We start from the raw sequence: 18,449 nt of genomic DNA, 5'->3' as shown, positions 1-18,449 counted from the left end.
TTATGAGCACGTGTAAGGTAATAAAATGGTTTTATCACTTAGACATCGTAGGTTAAAATCCAAATGTAATCGCTATACTTAGATAAACCACATAGACTTAGGGTGTTTATTAGCCTAAATATACCTAAGTACAAGAGATACCCAAACAATTAGAACGCTTTAGTAGGAGATTATTAATATATACGATATATTATTTTTAGCTCTCACGTCCCTAAGAGTTCACACCATGAGATTCATGCTCGACTTCATGTCGTTTTTACCGCAATTGCTCCATCAGAAAGTGTTTGCATGGGCCAATAACAAGGTGAATAGGGGAAGTAGTTCATAGTAAGGGGTGCAGAAAATGTGTCAGGATATCCTATAGTCTCTTCCATTAGTTTGAATCATGAGACTCTTATGTTACGCCTGCTATCGTCTTTAGGTGGCATTAGCTAATCGGTTTTACTGCTATTCCCTCAGAGGATTGTAACATGGGATTTGGAACAACTCAAACTTCATAAATAAATAGAGTTCCTTAGTTCCATCTTGAACATTGTCTTCCAATTAGGGGGCATGTTCATACCTTCTATGAAATCTGAAAATTGGTGGGTCACTTACAATAGTTACTAAGTGTTAGTAAGTTCTTGACCGAAAACGATAACTAAATAACTAATAGAATAAAAAGTTATTTTGGAGATTAGTATTTAGTCAAGAATGTCTTGCTTCGGTGAAGGAGTATTTGACTGCCCCTCGGTAACATCTATTCTGACTCACTAAAGTTGAAGGAAATCTCGACATGAGGAGATCCTTGAGCAGAAGCGGATCGTCCAAATTTCATTTATTATTGAATACAAAAAAAATTACAGCAAACAAACACTAGATATGCATTTAACAATAAATTACAACATGTTTTTGAAAAATAAACAAATTCAAAGGAAATCACCTTTGAATAACCTTTCTCACGAATCCCTCGAACAATCACGAACGGAATAGCTTCCTCTTGGAAATTCTTCTTCTCGCATAGACACTACCAATCAAAAACCCTCTGTATTCTCTTTTGGGATTAAATGATTCAAGCAGGAGTTGTGGGTTTTGCTTGAATCCTTGGTAAAGGGAAGAAGAAGGAGAGGATTGGAGGAAGTTTTTCTCAAAGAACTTTTCTCTATATGAAATCTTGGTATAAGATGAATCTCATCCTCTCACTTTTGTCACTTGTTAGTTATTTAGAGAGAATGTGGGGAGGGAGTTATAACTTCTTCCATTTTATTAATTTAAAATAAATTAATAACAAATATATAATAACTACTTTATTATATATACACTATATGTTGTATCAAATATAACATATAGCCTATAATTGTATATTGCACCTGTGTCGGTTCTCTCAAGCACCCTAGTATACTCTACTTGTTCACCTATGTCGGTTTGGGGTATAGTCAGTTCACCGAGAGGATCGCCCTCCCAATTCGAAGTTTTTTCCTAGAAGTTTCAACATTGTTAACTATGACAACAGTCGCGACTATAAACAGATTCGCGACTATGGCGGGGCGGTACGCTCTGCTCTCTTGGGACCCCTACTCTAATCAAAAGACTAAAAGCCCCTACTAAAAAGCGAGCATCGGATTGAGAAAGGCTTGGCTTGGACAATTATTTTAATCTTTGAATTTGAATAAGTGTTATAATCTTTTATCATAAAACTTGAATAAATATTGTAACTTTTATCATTTCGTAAGTGTTGTTTGAATAATCTATATCTATGTACTATATTAAAATGGGCTATTAGGAATTTTTTTTAACCTTTTTCTTTGCCATCAAATCTTTTCAAGATGCCCATTTTGTCCTTAAAGTGACATGCTTTGTATTTTGTATATACTTTTTGGGCCTTTTTTTCTTATTTTAATTTTACATTTCCTTTATTGTTAGATCTTTCAACAATTCATATTTGTTCTCATATTTTTATTCCTTTTGTGCTTCGGTTTTTTTTTAATCCTTCGTGGAGCCTCTAACTTTTTTTTCTTTTTTTACAATTCTTTTCATCAATAAAGGATTAGTAGAATGAAATTTAAAATCATACACTTTCTTTAATAAATATACAAATACCCCTTCACATAAGAACTACATTTCTTACTCTCTCTTTTTTTTAAATATTTTTTTCATGCATCCTTTCACATTTTTTTCTTTCTAAAAATGTGATTAATGTCTTATTTCATTTTATTCAAAAATATTTAAAATTATAAATATCCTATTCATTGTATCTTTTCTTTTACTTTTAAACTTTATATCCAATATTTATCATCTAAAATCATTTGAAATTATATTTGTTCAATCATTTATGTTTCACCACATGAAATTATGTTTCAAAGATTTTCAACTGCATCCAACATATTCATTACCTCTTTTATTACTTTGAAATTTTATGTTAAATATTTACTATTTAAATTCTATTAAAATATATATATATTTAAAAATTATTAATTAAACACATGTGATGCATATTGTTGAATGAGAAATTTTGGACCAATCACAAGTTGCCACGTTATTTACTAAATTAATAACGAAATTCTAAATCATTAAATTTGGGCTCAATTAGGAGTTGACATATGTCCTGAATTGAAGTTCAACACAAATTTCGATGACGCCACGTGGTTTTATCATGACTATTGAATCAGATAAAATTAATTTGGCCCAATTTGATATTATTATTTGGATCAAAGTCCAACTAAGCCCAAAAATAGGTTGAATTTGACCCAAACGTCAAATCAGACCTAAATTCGATTAATTAGACCCAAAGGCCCGACCCATGGACTAACTAAGCCCAAGTCCAACTAATTCGGCCCAAAGGCCAGGCCCATGGATCAACCAAGCCCAAGCCCACTTGTGAACTCTATAAATAGAGAAGCTCTCCTCTCCAAATGAGAGATCAACAATTTTATACTCCATAGAGCTTATAGGGAATTCCCTGCAATCAGAAGACTCATTGACTCTTGAAGCTGACCACCCTGAAGACTGAAGTCCTTCAAAGATACAAGCATTCTGAAGACTGAAGTCCTTTAAAGATGCAAGCGTTTTGAAGACTGAAGTCATTTGAAGATATAAGCATTCTGAAGGCTGAAGTGCTTTGAAGATACAAGAATTTCTACATTCAGAGAGCTCAAAGAGAATTCATCAACAAGCAAAAGACTCTATAGACTCTTGAAGCTGCACTCCTAGAAGACAGAAGACCCTTGATGACACAAACACTCTTCCAAGACTTCTACTTCAAGAACGTTCAATGCTTTTCTTCTTCAAGTCAAGCACATTCATCCAACCGAGAGAGAATCAGAGGATCAAGTACTAGAGATCGAACCACATCGCACCAAATCAACCTCAACATCAACACCAATTCAAGTTTAACTCCACGAAATAAGTTTCTCCAAAAGCCTCGTGCGAACACTAATCCTCCAAAAAGATCAACAAGCCCGAAGGTCGATCATCAAAGAAGATCAACAAGCCTAAAGGCCAATCATCCAAGAAATCATCAAGCCCAAAGGCCGATCTTCCAAGAAGATCATCAAGCCCAAAGGCCGATCACCTAAGAAGATCAACAAGCCCAAAGGCCGATCGTTCAAGAAGATCAACCAGCTTAAAGATTATAATTTATTTTGAAAGCATCAAGATACTATGTATTATAGATTGTACTCACTTTCTACAAAATTAATACAAATACAAAGTTCAAGTTCCACGAAATAAATTTCTCTTGAAATCTCGTGCGAACAAATTAGCACGCCCAGTGGGACCTCTCTATCTCTCATCTCTCTCTCGTTATCCAAGTCTATAAACCTACAAATGGCACCAAAGAAAGTTGTATCCAAAGCTACCGTCGCAAGCGATACTTACATAAGCTTTGTCATCACAGAAAAACTAATGGAATCTACTAAAGGCGGAATCGTTATTAGAGAAAATCCCTTGTTCGACGACTATGCTTCTGCTACTGATCCATCAGATAAAAAATTGTACTTTGATGTAGTATCTTTCATGGTGGCTGACGTAACGGCTGAGTCAGCCATGGCAAAGATGGAAAGGAAGATAAATTTCCTAACGAAAGTTATTGAAGAGCGAGATCATGAAATCGTTGCTTTAAGAGATCAAATACAGGCTCGAGAAACCACTGAGTCGAGTTAATCCCCAACTACAAAAGCCAATGACAAAGGAAATATTGTCTTGCAAGAAGACCAACCACAATAATCTACCTCTGTTGCCACCCTGTCAATTCAACAGCTGCAGAATATGATTACAAACTCCATACGAGTTCAGTATGGAAGACCATCACAGTCCTCCTTTATGTACTTCAAGTCGTACACCAAAAGAATCGATAACCTAAGAATGCCAGTTGGGTATCAAGCTCCAAAGTTCCAGCAGTTCGATGGAAAGGGCAATCCAAAACAACATGTTGCACACTTCATTGAAACCTACAAAAATGCAGGAACCAAAGGAGACCAACTAGTCAAGTAGTTCATCCGTACCTTGAAAGGAAATGATTTCGATTGGTATAGAAATGCATTCGATTGGTATATTGATTTGGAGCCAGAAGTGATTAACAATTAGGAACAACTAGAAAGGGAGTTTTTAAACTACTTCTACAGTACAATGTGCACTGTTAGCATGATGGAGCTGACGAACACCAAACAGTGGAAGAGAGAAACAGTCATCGATTACATCAATCGATAGAGAGCATTAAGTCTGGATTGCAAAGATAGACTCACTGAATTATCTACAGTGGAGATGTGCACTCAAGGCATGCGTTGGAAGCCTCTCTACATTCTACAAGGGATATAACCTCGTACATTTGAGGAGTTGGCAACACGCGCTCATGATATGAAGCTGAGCATCGTCAATAGGGGAACTAAAGATTTCCTAGTCTCGGAAGGGAAAAAATAAAAGAATGAATCCAAGGGCACTGAAAAGATCGTGGATATTGCCACAAAAGAATCTACGGTCGTTCATGTGACCCCGCAAAAATTTTCCTCCAAAGGAAAACAAACAAAATTTGAGAGAAGGCACAATGAGGGCGAGAAACATCGTCCAACTCTTAAATAAAGACAAGAGAATGTTTATCCATTCCCTAACTCTGATGTGGCAGATATGTTGAAGCAACTGCTAGAGAAGCAACTTATCCAGCTGTCGGAATGCAAGCGGCCGGAACAAGCAAGAAAAGTAGATGATCCTAACTAATGCAAGTATCATCGAGTCGTTAGTCACCCAGTTGAAAGGTGCTTCATGCTGAAGGAACGAATTCTGAAGTTGGCTCGTGAAAAGAAGATTGAGTTAGATTTGGATGAAATAGCTCACACAAATCACGCTACAGTAGCGGCAACTTTAAGTGTTCCAACACAGTTTGTGTCACATGCTTAAAGACAAATCTTGATCCAGTTCGGAGTCTTCGAGCCTAGAGTTGTTTGGTTCCAGCAAGAAATTCAAATAACAAATTCCAAAAAGAAAGATGAGCTCGTTGGAGATGACAACGAAGGATGGATAGTTGTGACTCGTCGAAAAAGAAGACAGCCAAACTCCACCCAAAAAGAGTCGCGTTCCTATCGAAACTATAGAAGAAGGAACAAGACTCATAAAAAGAAAAGACAAAAAGATGACACAGAAGCCTAAGCCTACTAAGAAAGAAGACAAGAACTTTCTCAATTCCGACAACCAGAAACTTCGACAGAATTTCTCCCAATAAGCTTTCTCAATAATCATCCAGAGAAAGTATCAGAAGTTATTGCATGTCACACTGTCGGCATAGTGGAAGTCGACAAAAATCATATAATTGTCAAAGAAGTCAACGCTCAGAAGAAATGAAGTAAAGAACTTCTGTCTTCGATCATATTAAGCCTTCAAGTGCTCGATCTTCAGTCTTTCAAAAATTGAGTATGGCCACGGTAGGAGAAGAAGACCAATGTCCAACAACTATTTCTACTCAAACTTTAGCCTTCAAAAGGCTAAGTATATCCACATCAAAGAAAGATCGACCTTTCCAGGATCCTCCCAAGGGTGATCAAATAAGAGAGTTGTAAGCCTTTGCAGGGCCCTCCCATGATGATCAGATACACGAACGATGCTACAAGGCAGACCTTTTCGGGATCCTCCTAGGGCGATCGAATGAGAGAGTTGTAAGTCTTTGCAGGCTCCTCCCATGACGATCAAGATGCACGAATGTAGGGGTGGTCATTCAAACCGCAAAAACCGAACCGTTTCTAAAAAAATTGGACCGAACTGAATCGAAAACTCAAATAAAACTGAAAAATGCGGTTCGATCTAGTTTAAATAAATTTTGAAATTGAATTAATTCGGCTCGATTTGGTTTCTCTTGAATAATCAAATTTGAAACCAAACCGAACCGTTTTTAACTAATATATATATATATTTATATATATATATTTATTTATTTATATATTTATATATTTAAAAAAGAGTAAAATCGAATTTAAAATCAAACCATTTTTAATTTAAAGAACAAAATCGAATTTAAAACCAAATCGAACCGAACTGTTTTTTAATTAAAAAAATATAACATGAATTTTTAAAAAATGCCAAGACCGAATTTGAAATCGAACTGAACTGCATATATACGGTTCGGTTCGGTTTGACCACCAAACCGAACCGTTTCCACCCCTAACAAACGACATTACGAGGCATACCTTTTCAGGATCCTCCCTAGGGTGATTGAATGGGAGAGTTGTAAGCCTTTGCGGGGCCCCTCCTATGACGATCAAGATGCACGAACGATGCTACAAGGCAGACATTTCCAGGATCCTACCTAGGGTGATCGAATGGGAGAGTTGTAAGCCTTTGTGGGCCCCTCCCATGAAAATTGAGATGCATGGACAACGCTACGAGGCAGCCTTTCCAAGATCTTCCCTAAATAATCGAATGGGAGAGTTGTAAGCTTTTGCGGGGCCAATGAGAGAGTTGTAAGTCTTTGCAAGGCCAATGGGAGAGTTGTAAGCCTTTGCGAGGCCAATGGGAGAGTTGTAAGCCTTTGCGGGGCAATGGGAGAATTATAAGCTTTTGTGGGGCCAATGGGAGAGTTATAAGCCTTTTGCGGGGCCAATGGAAGAGTTGTAAGCCTTTGCGGGGCCAATAGAAGAGTTGTAAGCCTTTGCGGGGCCAATGGAAGAGTTATAAGCCTTTGTAGGGCCAATGAGAGAATTATAATCCTTTGTAGGGCCTTCCCATAATGACCAGGATGCACAAACAACGCTACAAGATAGACCTTTTCGAGATTCTCCCTAGGGTGATCGAATGGGAGAGTTGTAAGCATTTGCGGGGCCCCTCCAATGACGATCAGGATGTATGAACGGCGAGGTAAAACTTTCCGGGATCGCCCCTAGGGTGATCGAATGAGGAGGTTGTAAACCTTTGCGGGGCCCCCCATGACGATCAGGAAGCATGAACAGAAATACAATAGATAAACCATGTTAGGGTCGTGCTTATGTGCATCAAATAATCGATCACACGGTCGGACATTTCTACAAAAAAAAAAAAAAAAGGAAAAAAATTTGTTAAAAAACAAAGTATATGAGAGGAGAAACTCACCATTTAAGATTACTAATGGGTCAGTGAGGTTAAAAAAAATGGTTGTACTCCCTTCCGTTGTCTTTAACTCCTATAAGTGGGGGATAGTAAGGGGGTAAGGTAGTAAAAAAAAACTTTAGAAAAAAAATAACGGAAAAAGAAAGAATGAAAGAAAAAAAAAAGAAGAAAAAGAAAGAAAGAAAATATTAGAAGAAGATGAGGGGATGAGAATAATGGAGGAGTTTGGAGTCCTAGAGGTTCCCTAGGTTCCATAACAAATTAGGAAATCCAAATGATTCAAAATATTAGATTTTATTATTAGATTTTCTATCCTAATTTCAAATTAAAATAAAAAAAATTAAATTAAACAAATTCCCTATTTAATTTGATTTTTTTAGATTTTGTCATCAAGTTATCTTCAACTAAAATTTGGCCATATTCCAAATCTTATTCAAAATAAAATTGTTCAACATTGAGATTAAATTGTAAATAAAATCTCAAATTAAAATTTAGGCATATTCCAAATTTTATCCCAAATCTAAATCATCGAACATTTGTCCTCAAGCCAAATTATTAAGGATAAAATTTCAAATTAAAATTTGGGCATATTTCAAATTTTATCCCAAATCTAAATCACCAAATCATACTTTTATTCTCAAACCAAATTATTAAAGATAAAATCTTAAATTAAAATTTGGGCATATTCCAAATTATCCCAAATCTAAATCACCAAATCACCAGACTTTTTTTCCTCAAACCAAATTATTAAAGATAAAATCTCAAATTAAAATTTGGGCATATTCCAAATTTTATATCTAATTCATCTAAATTTAGGTTCTTATATTTATTTTCAAATCAAGTTGTGGGAAAGATCTAAAATTCATCCCAAATTGAAATTATTAAGTATCCTATTGAGTTTTTATCTTCAATCAAAATAAATTGCGTATAAGAAAAAAAAATCTCAATTGATCTTTTATTAAAATTTGGCCATATCCCAAATTTAATTGGAGTAAAATCTCAAAAATTTGGCCATATTCCAAATTTTATTCCAAATTCAGGTTGTCTAGCCTTTAGTTTTTTTTTATCTTCAATCGAAATAAATTGTGGATAAGAAAAAAAATCGTAATTGATCTTTTATTAAAATTTGGGCATATCCCAAATTTTAATAAAAGATCAATTACTATTTTTTTTTTCTTATCCATAAATCCAAATCAAATTAAATTAGGGCAAAGCGCAATTTTTTTTTTGTAAAATTGACGATATTCCAAATTTTATCCCAAATTCAAGTTAAACTTATGTACTAAATTCATAATTTGACTGACACATCAATTGAGGTCAAATTCAAGAACAAATATATTTGGATTTTGATTCAAACTTTATATTTTTCGAAAGGAGACATTTGTTGAAGGAGAAATTTTGGACCAATCACAAGTTGTCAGTCATTTACTAAATTAATGACGAAATTCCAAATCATTAAATTTGAGCTCAATTAGGAGTTGACATATGTCGGAAGTTGAAGATAAATTTCGATGACGCCACGTGGTTTTATCATGACCGTTGAATTGGATAGGATTAATTTGACCCAATTTGATATTATTATTTGGGTCAAAGTCCAACTAAGCCCAAAAATAGGTTGAATTTGACCCAAACGTCAAATCAGATCTAAATCCGATTAATTGGGCCAAAAGGCCAGACCCATGGACCAACCAAGCCCAACCCACTGAAATCGTTCGAAGATTCAAGCATTCTAAAGACTGAAGTCATTTGAAGATGCAAACGTTCTAGGACTGAAGTGCTCTGAAGATACAACATGGACTTATAGTTCAAGAACGTTCGGTGCTTTTCTTCTTCAAGTCAAGCACATCTATCCAACCGAGAGAGAATCAGAGGATCAAGTATTAGATATCGAACCAACACTAATCCTCCAAGAAGATCAACAACCCGAAAGTCGATCATCCAAGAAGATCAACAAGCCCAAAGGCTAATCGTCCAAGAAGATCAACCTGCCCAAAGGCCGATCATATCCAAGAAGATCAACCAACCAAAGGCCGATCATCAAGATCAACCAATCCAAAGGCAGATCAACAAGCCCAAAAGATTGATCATCCAAGGAGATCAACAAGCCCAAAGCTGATCATCCAAGAACATCAACAACCCAAACGCCGATCATTCAAGAAGATCAACCAGTTAAAGATTATAATTTATTTTGAAAGCATCAACATACTATGTATTAGAGATTGTACTCACTTTCCACAAAATTAATACAAATACAAAGTTTAAGTTCTACGAAATAAATTTATCTTGAAATCTCGTGCGAACACGTGTGAAATTAAAGAGTATCGTTGTATGTTTTGGATGTTTTTGCTAGTATAAAATTAAACATCTAAAAAAAGAGAGACATTAAGGCTATTTTTTTATTATTCATATTCATTATTTTAGGTTAAATCTCGTGAATGTCTTTTTAATTAAAATTAGTTGAGAATAAACTTAGATCCATAAAAATAATATAGGAAAATTTTCCTAGATAGAAAAAAATTCAAATTATTTACGAAATAGTAAAAAAAAAACATTGGTAGATTTATATCCGCATGATAATAAACTTCTATCAGTTTCTATCACCAATAGATACTAATAGACTTTTATTAGCATCTAATTAAAATTTTGCTATTTTGTATAAATAGTTTCCCTTATTATTCTATTTTTGAAAACTCCCAACCTGTCAAATAACTCATGTATGCTAATATTTTCGTTGATATTCTATATTGACTATTTTTAAATTTAGGTTAGGTATGATAATGATTTCATTTTTAGTTTTTTTATGTTTTGAATTTTAGGTTGGTTTTCACTAAATTTTTGAGTTATGGTTTTCACTTCTTTAAGAAACACTTCAATTTCTAGTTAAATTTTTTTTTTAAAAAAAAAATTACTTTTTAAAACTATTATTTTAGGTCTCATTTGGTAATTATTTGATTTATAGTTTTTAGTTTTTGAAAATTAAGTTTTAAGGATTTCTTTCACCTCTAAATTTCTTTGCTTTGTCTCTCTATTTTCTATCAATGTTTTAAAAAATAAAATTTTGAAAACTAAAAAAAATAGTTTTTATTTTTTGAATTTTGCTAAGAATTGGTCTCATTTTCTTAAGAAAACTAAAAATTATTATAAGAAATTATTAGATAATAAAACATAAAAATTTATTGACGGAAGTATTGTTTATAAACATAATTAATATATATATATATATATTGAATAGATCTTAGCAACCAAATTACTACAGTCAAATCGAAAATATATCTTTGATTTTTTCAGTTCGTAATTTAAATTTTTACAATTGAACTTATGATATTTATATATTTAATTTATTCCTTAAATTTAAAAGATCGAAAAAAAATTGAAAGTTTTAGCGGTTTTGAAGTGCTATATAACTTTTAAATTTTCTTATCTTATATTTTGTTTTTCAAAACTGATATCAATGTTACCTTAATCATCCAATTTCACAAACTGAAAATTCTTAAAACATAATGGACAAAATTTAAAACTTTTAAACAATATTTTAAAAATTCAAAGAGCAAAAAATTCCAAAGTATAACATATAATTAGTTATATAAAATATACAGATTTGTAATCTATCTTTCTACATCTACCTATTCACAAACTTGTATTTTATCTATTTATATCTATAGTATCTAAAAGAGATATTGGAGAAATTTTTTATTTTCCATTTTATTGAGGGTTATATGATTATATTTGATATTTTGAATGACATCTCTCTAATCCAACTGAACTGTAATTAACAAGATAATTAAATAATAATGATTCAAATCCTTATTTACGTATTAAATTAAATAATAGACATTGACATTAGTAAGTAAAAAAAAAAAAACCGAAGTTAAAAATATAAGACTTGAAGTCTATGGATCAAATTGAAACACAACTCAAACCTCATAACTAAATTTGTAACATCTTAAAATAGAAATTCAAAATTAAGATCTAAAATTATATATATAATTTTAAAACCTAATTATATATATAATTTTAAAACCTAAGTCTAAATAGGAAATAATTGAAAAAAAAAAAATTAGCGACTAAAATGATATTTTTTCAGGTCAATTTTTCCTTAATAATATTAAAATTCGTTTGAGATGGTTGTAACTTTTAAAATAATTGCTACCAGTTGTGTGTAAATTGGTAAATAAATACAAAAACATCTCATTTTAAATAACTAAAATAGATTTATAATCAACTTTTTATTTTTTTTTTTGTAATTTAAAATTTTAAATAGTTGTTTATAGTATGATAAATTTTGTTTCTTATAGATTAATTTTTAAATAATAAGAAAAATAGCTTTATTTTTTAAAAAATAATACGAAATACCATAAAAAACAGAAAATATATTTGATTAGATGAGAAATTGGATAAATATATAAAATAAATCTTCTTTTAAAAGTATAACATTGAAAACTAAAATATTGATTAAAAATCTCACTTGAGAATCTAAAAGCTATAAATTTTCAAATGCAAAAAAACGGTTAAGATTTTTTTCAGAATGCCTTTTTGACATTGCCTTTTTTGATCATTTATACTTGAGAGAAAAAGAAATTCTTGAAAACTAATTTCAAAATTTAAAAATTATTATTCTGAAATAAACAAATTATAAAGATAACGATATAAATTAAAATAAAATATTTAATTTAGGTTTCCTAATTTGATACTAATGTGGGATTCAATTTCCTTTTCCTTTCTGAAAATAAATATTTTTTTCCTTAATAAAAACTCATCTCCAGGTTCACTAAATTCATTCATCTTCACATTCATCATCATCCATCTTTTTCAAAGCGCTCTCTTAACAAATGGAGAATTGGGTTTTAGTTAAGATTATAGGTCGAGGTTCTTATGGTGTAGTTTGCTTAGCAAAACAAATGACTAAAGAAAAATCCGATCGTCACTATTATTTTGCCGTCAAACTTACTTCTCTTCAACGTAAATCTTCATTGTTATGGGAAGAACAAGTGTTGAAACATTTCAAGGATTGTCCTGAAATTGTTCAATGTTTAGGAAGTGAGATAACCTTCGGAGATATTCCCGATGATATGGTTCTTTACAATTTGAAGTTAGAGTATGCTCCTGGAGGGACGTTAGCTGATTTGATCAAACAGAGAAAGAAGTTACCTGAAGATGAGGTGAAGGATTATCTTCGAATGATACTTAAAGGCCTCTCCTGTATTCATCGTAGAGGATTTGTTCATGTTGATCTTAAGCCTGCGAATGTTCTTGTGTTTCCCCAAAGTGATGGGAAGATGAAATTGAAAATTGCTGACTTTGGACTTGCTGAGAGATGCAAGCATATTGTTGATGATCAAGATAGAGGGTATTTGAGGAAGTTTAAAGGAACGCCTAAATATATGTCACCTGAATCCATCTTTTTCAATGAAGTCAATGGTACGCATGATATTTGGTCATTGGGTTGTATTTTGGTTAAAATGGTTTCGGGAAAGTCTGTGTGGGATGATTGTCGTGGTTCTGAACAATTGATGACAAGACTTTTGAATGATAAAAATATACCAACAATACCTAAGGAATTATCCAAACAGGGAAAGGACTTTATTAAAAGATGTTTTATTCGAAATTATAAACAACGGTGGACGGCCGATATGTTACTCCAACATCCTTATCTCAATGAAGAAAATGAAGCTACGAAGAAAGGTGATGATATAGTTAAACTTATCAAAGCCATTCGTTTACCTCATCAATTTTTCAAGAGAAAGGCTAAATCTAGTAATAATGAGAAATCCAATCGTCAAAAAGAAGATTATTTACCTCATCTATTGTACAAGAATAAATCAAATAAGTAAATTTAACGATAATTTTTTACCATGTATTAGTTCCACTGCTCATGTTATTGATATTCTTTCAATAAATTGCTTTTATAAATCTCACTAGCAAATTATTTTGACTTGTTTGGTCCAATAGTTCAATAATGTTTTCTTTTCACTTTATGAACAAACAAAAAGAATGTAAATTCGAATAGAAAGAGAGGAAATAAAATCTTAAAACAATTTGTGTTAATGAAAATGGCAAAGAGAAGTGTGTAATTTTAGATAACTTTGATTGGTTTAAATTGAGCAATAGTGAGTTGAGACTAGTGAAAACCCTTCCTGAAAAGTTTCAACCTTAACTTCAATAATAACATTTTGGAGATTTGATTCATCCACCAACTAGTTTAGATTTGTGCTTTAAATATTACGTCGAAATAATTGGAAACAAACGAACTTTACCTTACATTTAAATGTGTTATAATGTATATTTTCAAACTTGAATAAACGTTGCAATCTTTATCTTTTGATTTCTGTTCGTCGATAGAAAAAAAATATTGAAATACTAGCCAATTTAAACATAGCTCTAAATATATAGAATCAATCAAAAAGTATTTTTAGGAAAGTTTTAGACAGCTCCTAGACGATGGGAGATTGATAATTATAAAGCTTACACATGATGTGTATGTATTAATTTTTCATGAACGATACTTAAGAAAAAGTACCATCACAAGTCACAACGAGTTTTTACAAAAGAATCATTTATTTCGTCAATATTTCATTGGGTGATTAGTCAAATCAAACCTAAAACTTGGAGCTAATTAATTAACTAATGTATTACCAAACAAGATCAAAACAACATGGGTGTAATTAAATGCTACTATTCGTTCTACTTTCACCGCTTTGGTTAACAAGAGTGTATATTTTGCAGCTTATTCAAGCTGCAAAATTTTGAATTGAAATCCATGATGATATGTACAAAAGAAAAGTAAAGAAAAGATTGAGAACATTTTCTGATATGTACTTAAAAATGGGGTAGCATCATCATAACTAATGGCTATGGGCACTTGGAACAGATTCAAAAACATTTCTTCCATCATTGTCTCTGCAAGTATGTATTCTATCTAGGTTCGTTTAAATGTGCAGAGAAATTAATGAACAAAATGCAAACAGATCTAAAAGCTAGAGATTTGATGGTAAGAATCTAGCAGGTAGTTTCTGTCAACTGCTCTTGAATTGCTTTGTAACACACAAGACTGCAAAGAGGTAGCTTCGACTTTGAATCTCGATACTTGTATGGATTCGAACACGATGGACCCGCACAGTTTTCACGCTGAGGTGGATAGCTGAAGCACGCATTGTAAAAAGATTTTCAGACCATTGATAAGTCAATTATTCAATGTTTACTGTGCTTACGACAAGTCAAAAGGCATGTAGAAGATTACCTGCAGGGCCGAGATTCGAATATGCTTGGAAATCCCATATCGTTTGGAAAAGTCACCACAGTACCGGAAGGACCCATGACCCATCTGATTGTGTTTGATAAGAGCTTCTGGGCATTTGCAGCCTTCTCCTGTGAAGAATTGGGGAAACAAAATCAAAATGATGGTCTTGTACTAGGTACAGTATACAGAATCAAAAGTCATAAAAGTTGACCCTTTATGGTACCTGAGCTAATTCTTCCTGGCGCTTCTTCATTTTATCTTCCCGCTTCTTCCGGCTTGAATCTTGACCGAGTATCTTTCTGATTGCCTCGGCCTACAAGATTCATTCGAAACAGGCTTTAGATCCAATCAGGAATATAGTGTATAAAGAATATGAATGAATCATAATGCAAAGAATATGGTGAAGAGAACAAACCTCAGATTCCCTAGCAGCCTTCTCCACTTGCATTCTCCGTCTTTGCGCAGCTTCCGCCTTCTTAAGTTGCTGTTCCACATCAGTGAGTTTCTCTTTTTGCTCTATGAACAAACAAAATGTGAACAATTAGAAATAGTAACGATAAATTCTGTAAGGTACAGAAAGCGAAAAAGTTCACATTAATGTACATGTCAGTATGGATAGAGGTTGCTTACTTCTGGGTGGAGCAGGTGGTAAACCATTTGGGAATTCGATTAAACTAGAACCACGAGTGGATGATGCATCTTTGCTAGACTGAAGGGCTCTTTGACGTGTGGTAAGAGTCATTTCCCTCTTACCTTCCATCAATGCATCGATGGATTCCTTCCTCTGCTTCTTATGATTACCATCAACATCACCGTCAGATGCCGACTCTTCTTCTTCCTCATAATCTTTGTCATCAGAAGCCATATCTGATCTAGCCTTCTTTTCATCTTTGTCATGCTTTGATGCACCATAACTCTCCATGCTAGAAATGCTGGAAAGTTTCCGCTGCTTCTTGCTTGGTTCTTCACCATCATCACGGTACCCTGCATAAGCCTTTGAAGTTCTAAGCTTCTCCAAATACCGTATCTCATCATCGTCGTCATCATCAAAATCTCCATCAAGAACACGCTTCTTTGAGGCTCTTTTACTCTTCCGGAGTGACTCTGCTCCGTGCTTCCCAGCAGAATTTCTCCCAGGCATCTTCCCTGTCAATGACTCCTCCTTTTCGAGACCAAAACCACCCCTTGAGAAGTCTCTCCATGGAACTCCATGCAATCCACCACTTCTTTCCGAAGGGGAATGATGCCCATTAAAGTTTTCCTGCTTTTGAAGACATTAGAGAACATAATATATCAGTTTCAAGTGTTGCTAACTTATTTGATAATAACCTACACGATAGCACTAACATAAACTTCCATATGAGTAACGTTCCATCCATGCCATTACAAAAAAAGAAAAAACAATGACAAATTCTCACAGCACAGAATTATTACTTGGTAAATGAAATGAATCGTCAACTCCATTATCAATTACTTTTACAACTTGAATGCTTGAAATCAATCACGCAAACCTACCATGGCTATTGAGAGAGAAAAAAAATGATGCACATAGAGAGCAAAGAGTGAGAAAAATATTGATACACCAACTAGCAAAATGGAGTCTGTCGAGTACCTGAAAGTTATGCTTGTGTTGCTGCCTATGACCCTCTGAAGGTTGAGAACTGCCTTTAGATGTGCCATTGGGAGGGGAATTGGCTTGAATAGTACGGGTGACCCCACCAACCCTAAGTTTAACCTTCTTAACCTTGTTATCATTTCCTAATCCTTCAACATAAAGTCCTTTCTGTCCAGAACTTGAACTTTCACCACCATACCTTCCACCATATGGATCAATGCTGCTTGACTCTGATTCAATACCATCTGATGCCTTGCTAGTGCTTCTCCAATTCGCAGGGGCAAGGACACCTTCGCTGCTGCGTTTGTTATCATTAGCACTTCGTCCAGGTTCACTGCGATAATATGAATTAAAACTTCCATCTTTTTTGCTTCTTTTAAGAAAATGTTCACTTTCAGGCCCACTAGCAGATGAGCCTCTGGATACACATTGATTGAGGCTTAATTCTTTTCTCCTAGGAGTACCATCACCACCACCATTCTCATCACTGGAGAACTTGACAGCATCATCAGAAGGTGGTGTTGAAGATGAAGGTGAAGGATCTACACCTTCGCCTAATTGCTGTGACTCAACTCGAGGCCGACGAGAAGGTCGACTCCTTTTCCTCCTCATAGTAGAGCTTCCATAAATCGTCGAAGTCCCAAACTCTTCCATTACTGATTTTTCTCAATTGGCAGTAAGACCACACAACATAAGCCTTATAAACCGAATCACGAATAACAATAGCAGGTTATTATTTCAGCACCCCTGAAAAGAACCACAAACACTGAACCTTTAGACGAAAGTCTAGTAAATAACAATATCCACCACAAAAACTTCAATTGATTAATTTCAAACATGAAAATTCCACAGCCATTACTAAAACAAAAATCAGAAAAATAAATAAACAACACTTGCACTCAGAGAAAATCGCCACATTAATAAACAACCAAACGAAAACTTCAGAATAAGAATAAGAGAAGGGAGAGACGATGAACAACAATTCAAGGAATTAAAACAGGAGGAGAAAAAACACACAAAATCAATACAACACAGATTAATCCGAAATCAATTGCAGGCTCAACAATAACAAATCAAAAGAAACCCAATAAATGTAAGAAAAAAAAACAATCTGAACACCTCCAAATCAAAAGCCAAAAACATTACCCTCATACAAATCGCTCATAAAAAAATAAAATAAAATAAAAACTCCCCCAAACATTCATCGTTACTCACAAGGAAACAAAACGAACAACCACCCACCAAGCCAAAACATCAAAAAAGGGCAAACAACCCAGATAGCAAAACCCAAAAACAACAAAAACCCAATAAACACCATATAAAGGAAAAAACCCCATTACCTGGCGAAGAAAGAGCAACAGCACCACCAAGAAATCGCCCAACCCAGAAACCCACCAGGGAAAAGAGAGACGCCCAGATGGGAAAACGCTGAGAAGAATAAAAGATAGGGAAAAGAAAACAAGGGAAGAATCGATTGAAGAAAAGGAAAGAGAAGGGAAGAAGAAAAAGGGGGTGGTTGTTAGAAAAGGGAACTAGGGTTAGAAGAGAAGAAGAATTAGGGAAATTAATGGGAATGAGAGAGAAAGAAGAAAGAAAGGAGAGGGAGTGGTGGTGGTGATGGTAAAGGAGAGGACTAATAATCTCCCTCTCGTTCACCATTTTTTGGCTAATTCCACTCCACCCCCTTTCTCAAACACACCCCCAAAATCCCCCACGCTGTGATTTTTTTTTTTGGGTTCCCCCTCTCTTGTCAAATGCGGTCACACGACTCACTGAGCCAACTCGGACAGACCCATCTTTCTCTTTCTCTTTCCCTTCGCCCCCCCTTCTTTCCTTTCTTCTCTACTACTTCTCTCTACTCGCGCTGCAAGTATGTGCGCATTCTAGTAATCCTGCGCCCCTTTTAGCGCATTTTAGTGCAAATGGAACGTCTTTTATTCGTTACACGTGTGGTATGTCATTTTCTAATGTAATGACGTAAATGCCCCTACTATTTTCAGGATATTATGGAAATGCCACTTGACGATTTCAGCTTTTGGCATGTTCCAAGAA

The 18,449-nt window shown here is 34.1% G+C and overlaps 2 protein-coding genes across 3 annotated transcripts; one reads left to right on the top strand and one right to left on the bottom strand.

The window, feature by feature from the left end:
* The first annotated feature begins 12,374 nt into the window (after nt 1-12,374).
* On the top strand, nt 12,375-13,376 carry LOC120084589 (mitogen-activated protein kinase kinase kinase 17-like). Its single transcript, XM_039040397.1, has one exon. It carries the CDS (start codon nt 12,375-12,377, stop codon nt 13,374-13,376), a length of 1,002 nt encoding a protein of 333 aa, XP_038896325.1.
* Nucleotides 13,377-14,244: 868 nt separating this feature from the next.
* On the bottom strand, nt 14,245-18,215 carry LOC120086393 (ABC transporter F family member 4). Of its 2 annotated transcripts, none has more exons than XM_039043020.1 (7): nt 17,738-18,215; nt 16,395-17,144; nt 15,413-16,046; nt 15,198-15,298; nt 15,006-15,095; nt 14,783-14,910; nt 14,245-14,683 (listed from the first exon to the last, which is right to left on the bottom strand). In XM_039043020.1, exons 2-7 carry the CDS (start codon nt 17,049-17,051, stop codon nt 14,542-14,544), a joined length of 1,752 nt encoding a protein of 583 aa, XP_038898948.1. In that variant the 5' UTR covers nt 17,052-17,144; nt 17,738-18,215; the 3' UTR covers nt 14,245-14,541. The 2 variants fall into 2 exon arrangements, with proteins under 2 accessions (XP_038898948.1, XP_038898949.1); XM_039043021.1 differs by having other exon boundaries at nt 15,413-16,043; nt 17,738-18,214.
* Between the last annotated feature and the right edge of the window lie 234 nt (nt 18,216-18,449).

The sequence above is a fragment of the Benincasa hispida genome, chromosome 9 (assembly GCF_009727055.1).
Source record: "Benincasa hispida cultivar B227 chromosome 9, ASM972705v1, whole genome shotgun sequence".
Classification (NCBI taxonomy): domain Eukaryota; kingdom Viridiplantae; phylum Streptophyta; class Magnoliopsida; order Cucurbitales; family Cucurbitaceae; genus Benincasa; species Benincasa hispida.
This window is presented reverse-complemented; position numbering and strand designations above follow the sequence as displayed.

Coding starts and splice junctions, on each gene's coding strand:
- LOC120084589 (XM_039040397.1), top strand. CDS start 12,375: ATGGAGAATTGGGTTTTAGTTAAGATTATAGGTCGAGGTTCTTATGGT.
- LOC120086393 (XM_039043020.1), bottom strand. CDS start 17,051: ATGGAAGAGTTTGGGACTTCGACGATTTATGGAAGCTCTACTATGAGG. Junction 15,096..15,197: donor AGGCTGCTAGGGAATCTGAG/GTTTGTTCTCTT, acceptor TGAATCTTGTAG/GCCGAGGCAATCAGAAAGAT. Junction 14,911..15,005: donor GCCAGGAAGAATTAGCTCAG/GTACCATAAAGG, acceptor AATTCTTCACAG/GAGAAGGCTGCAAATGCCCA.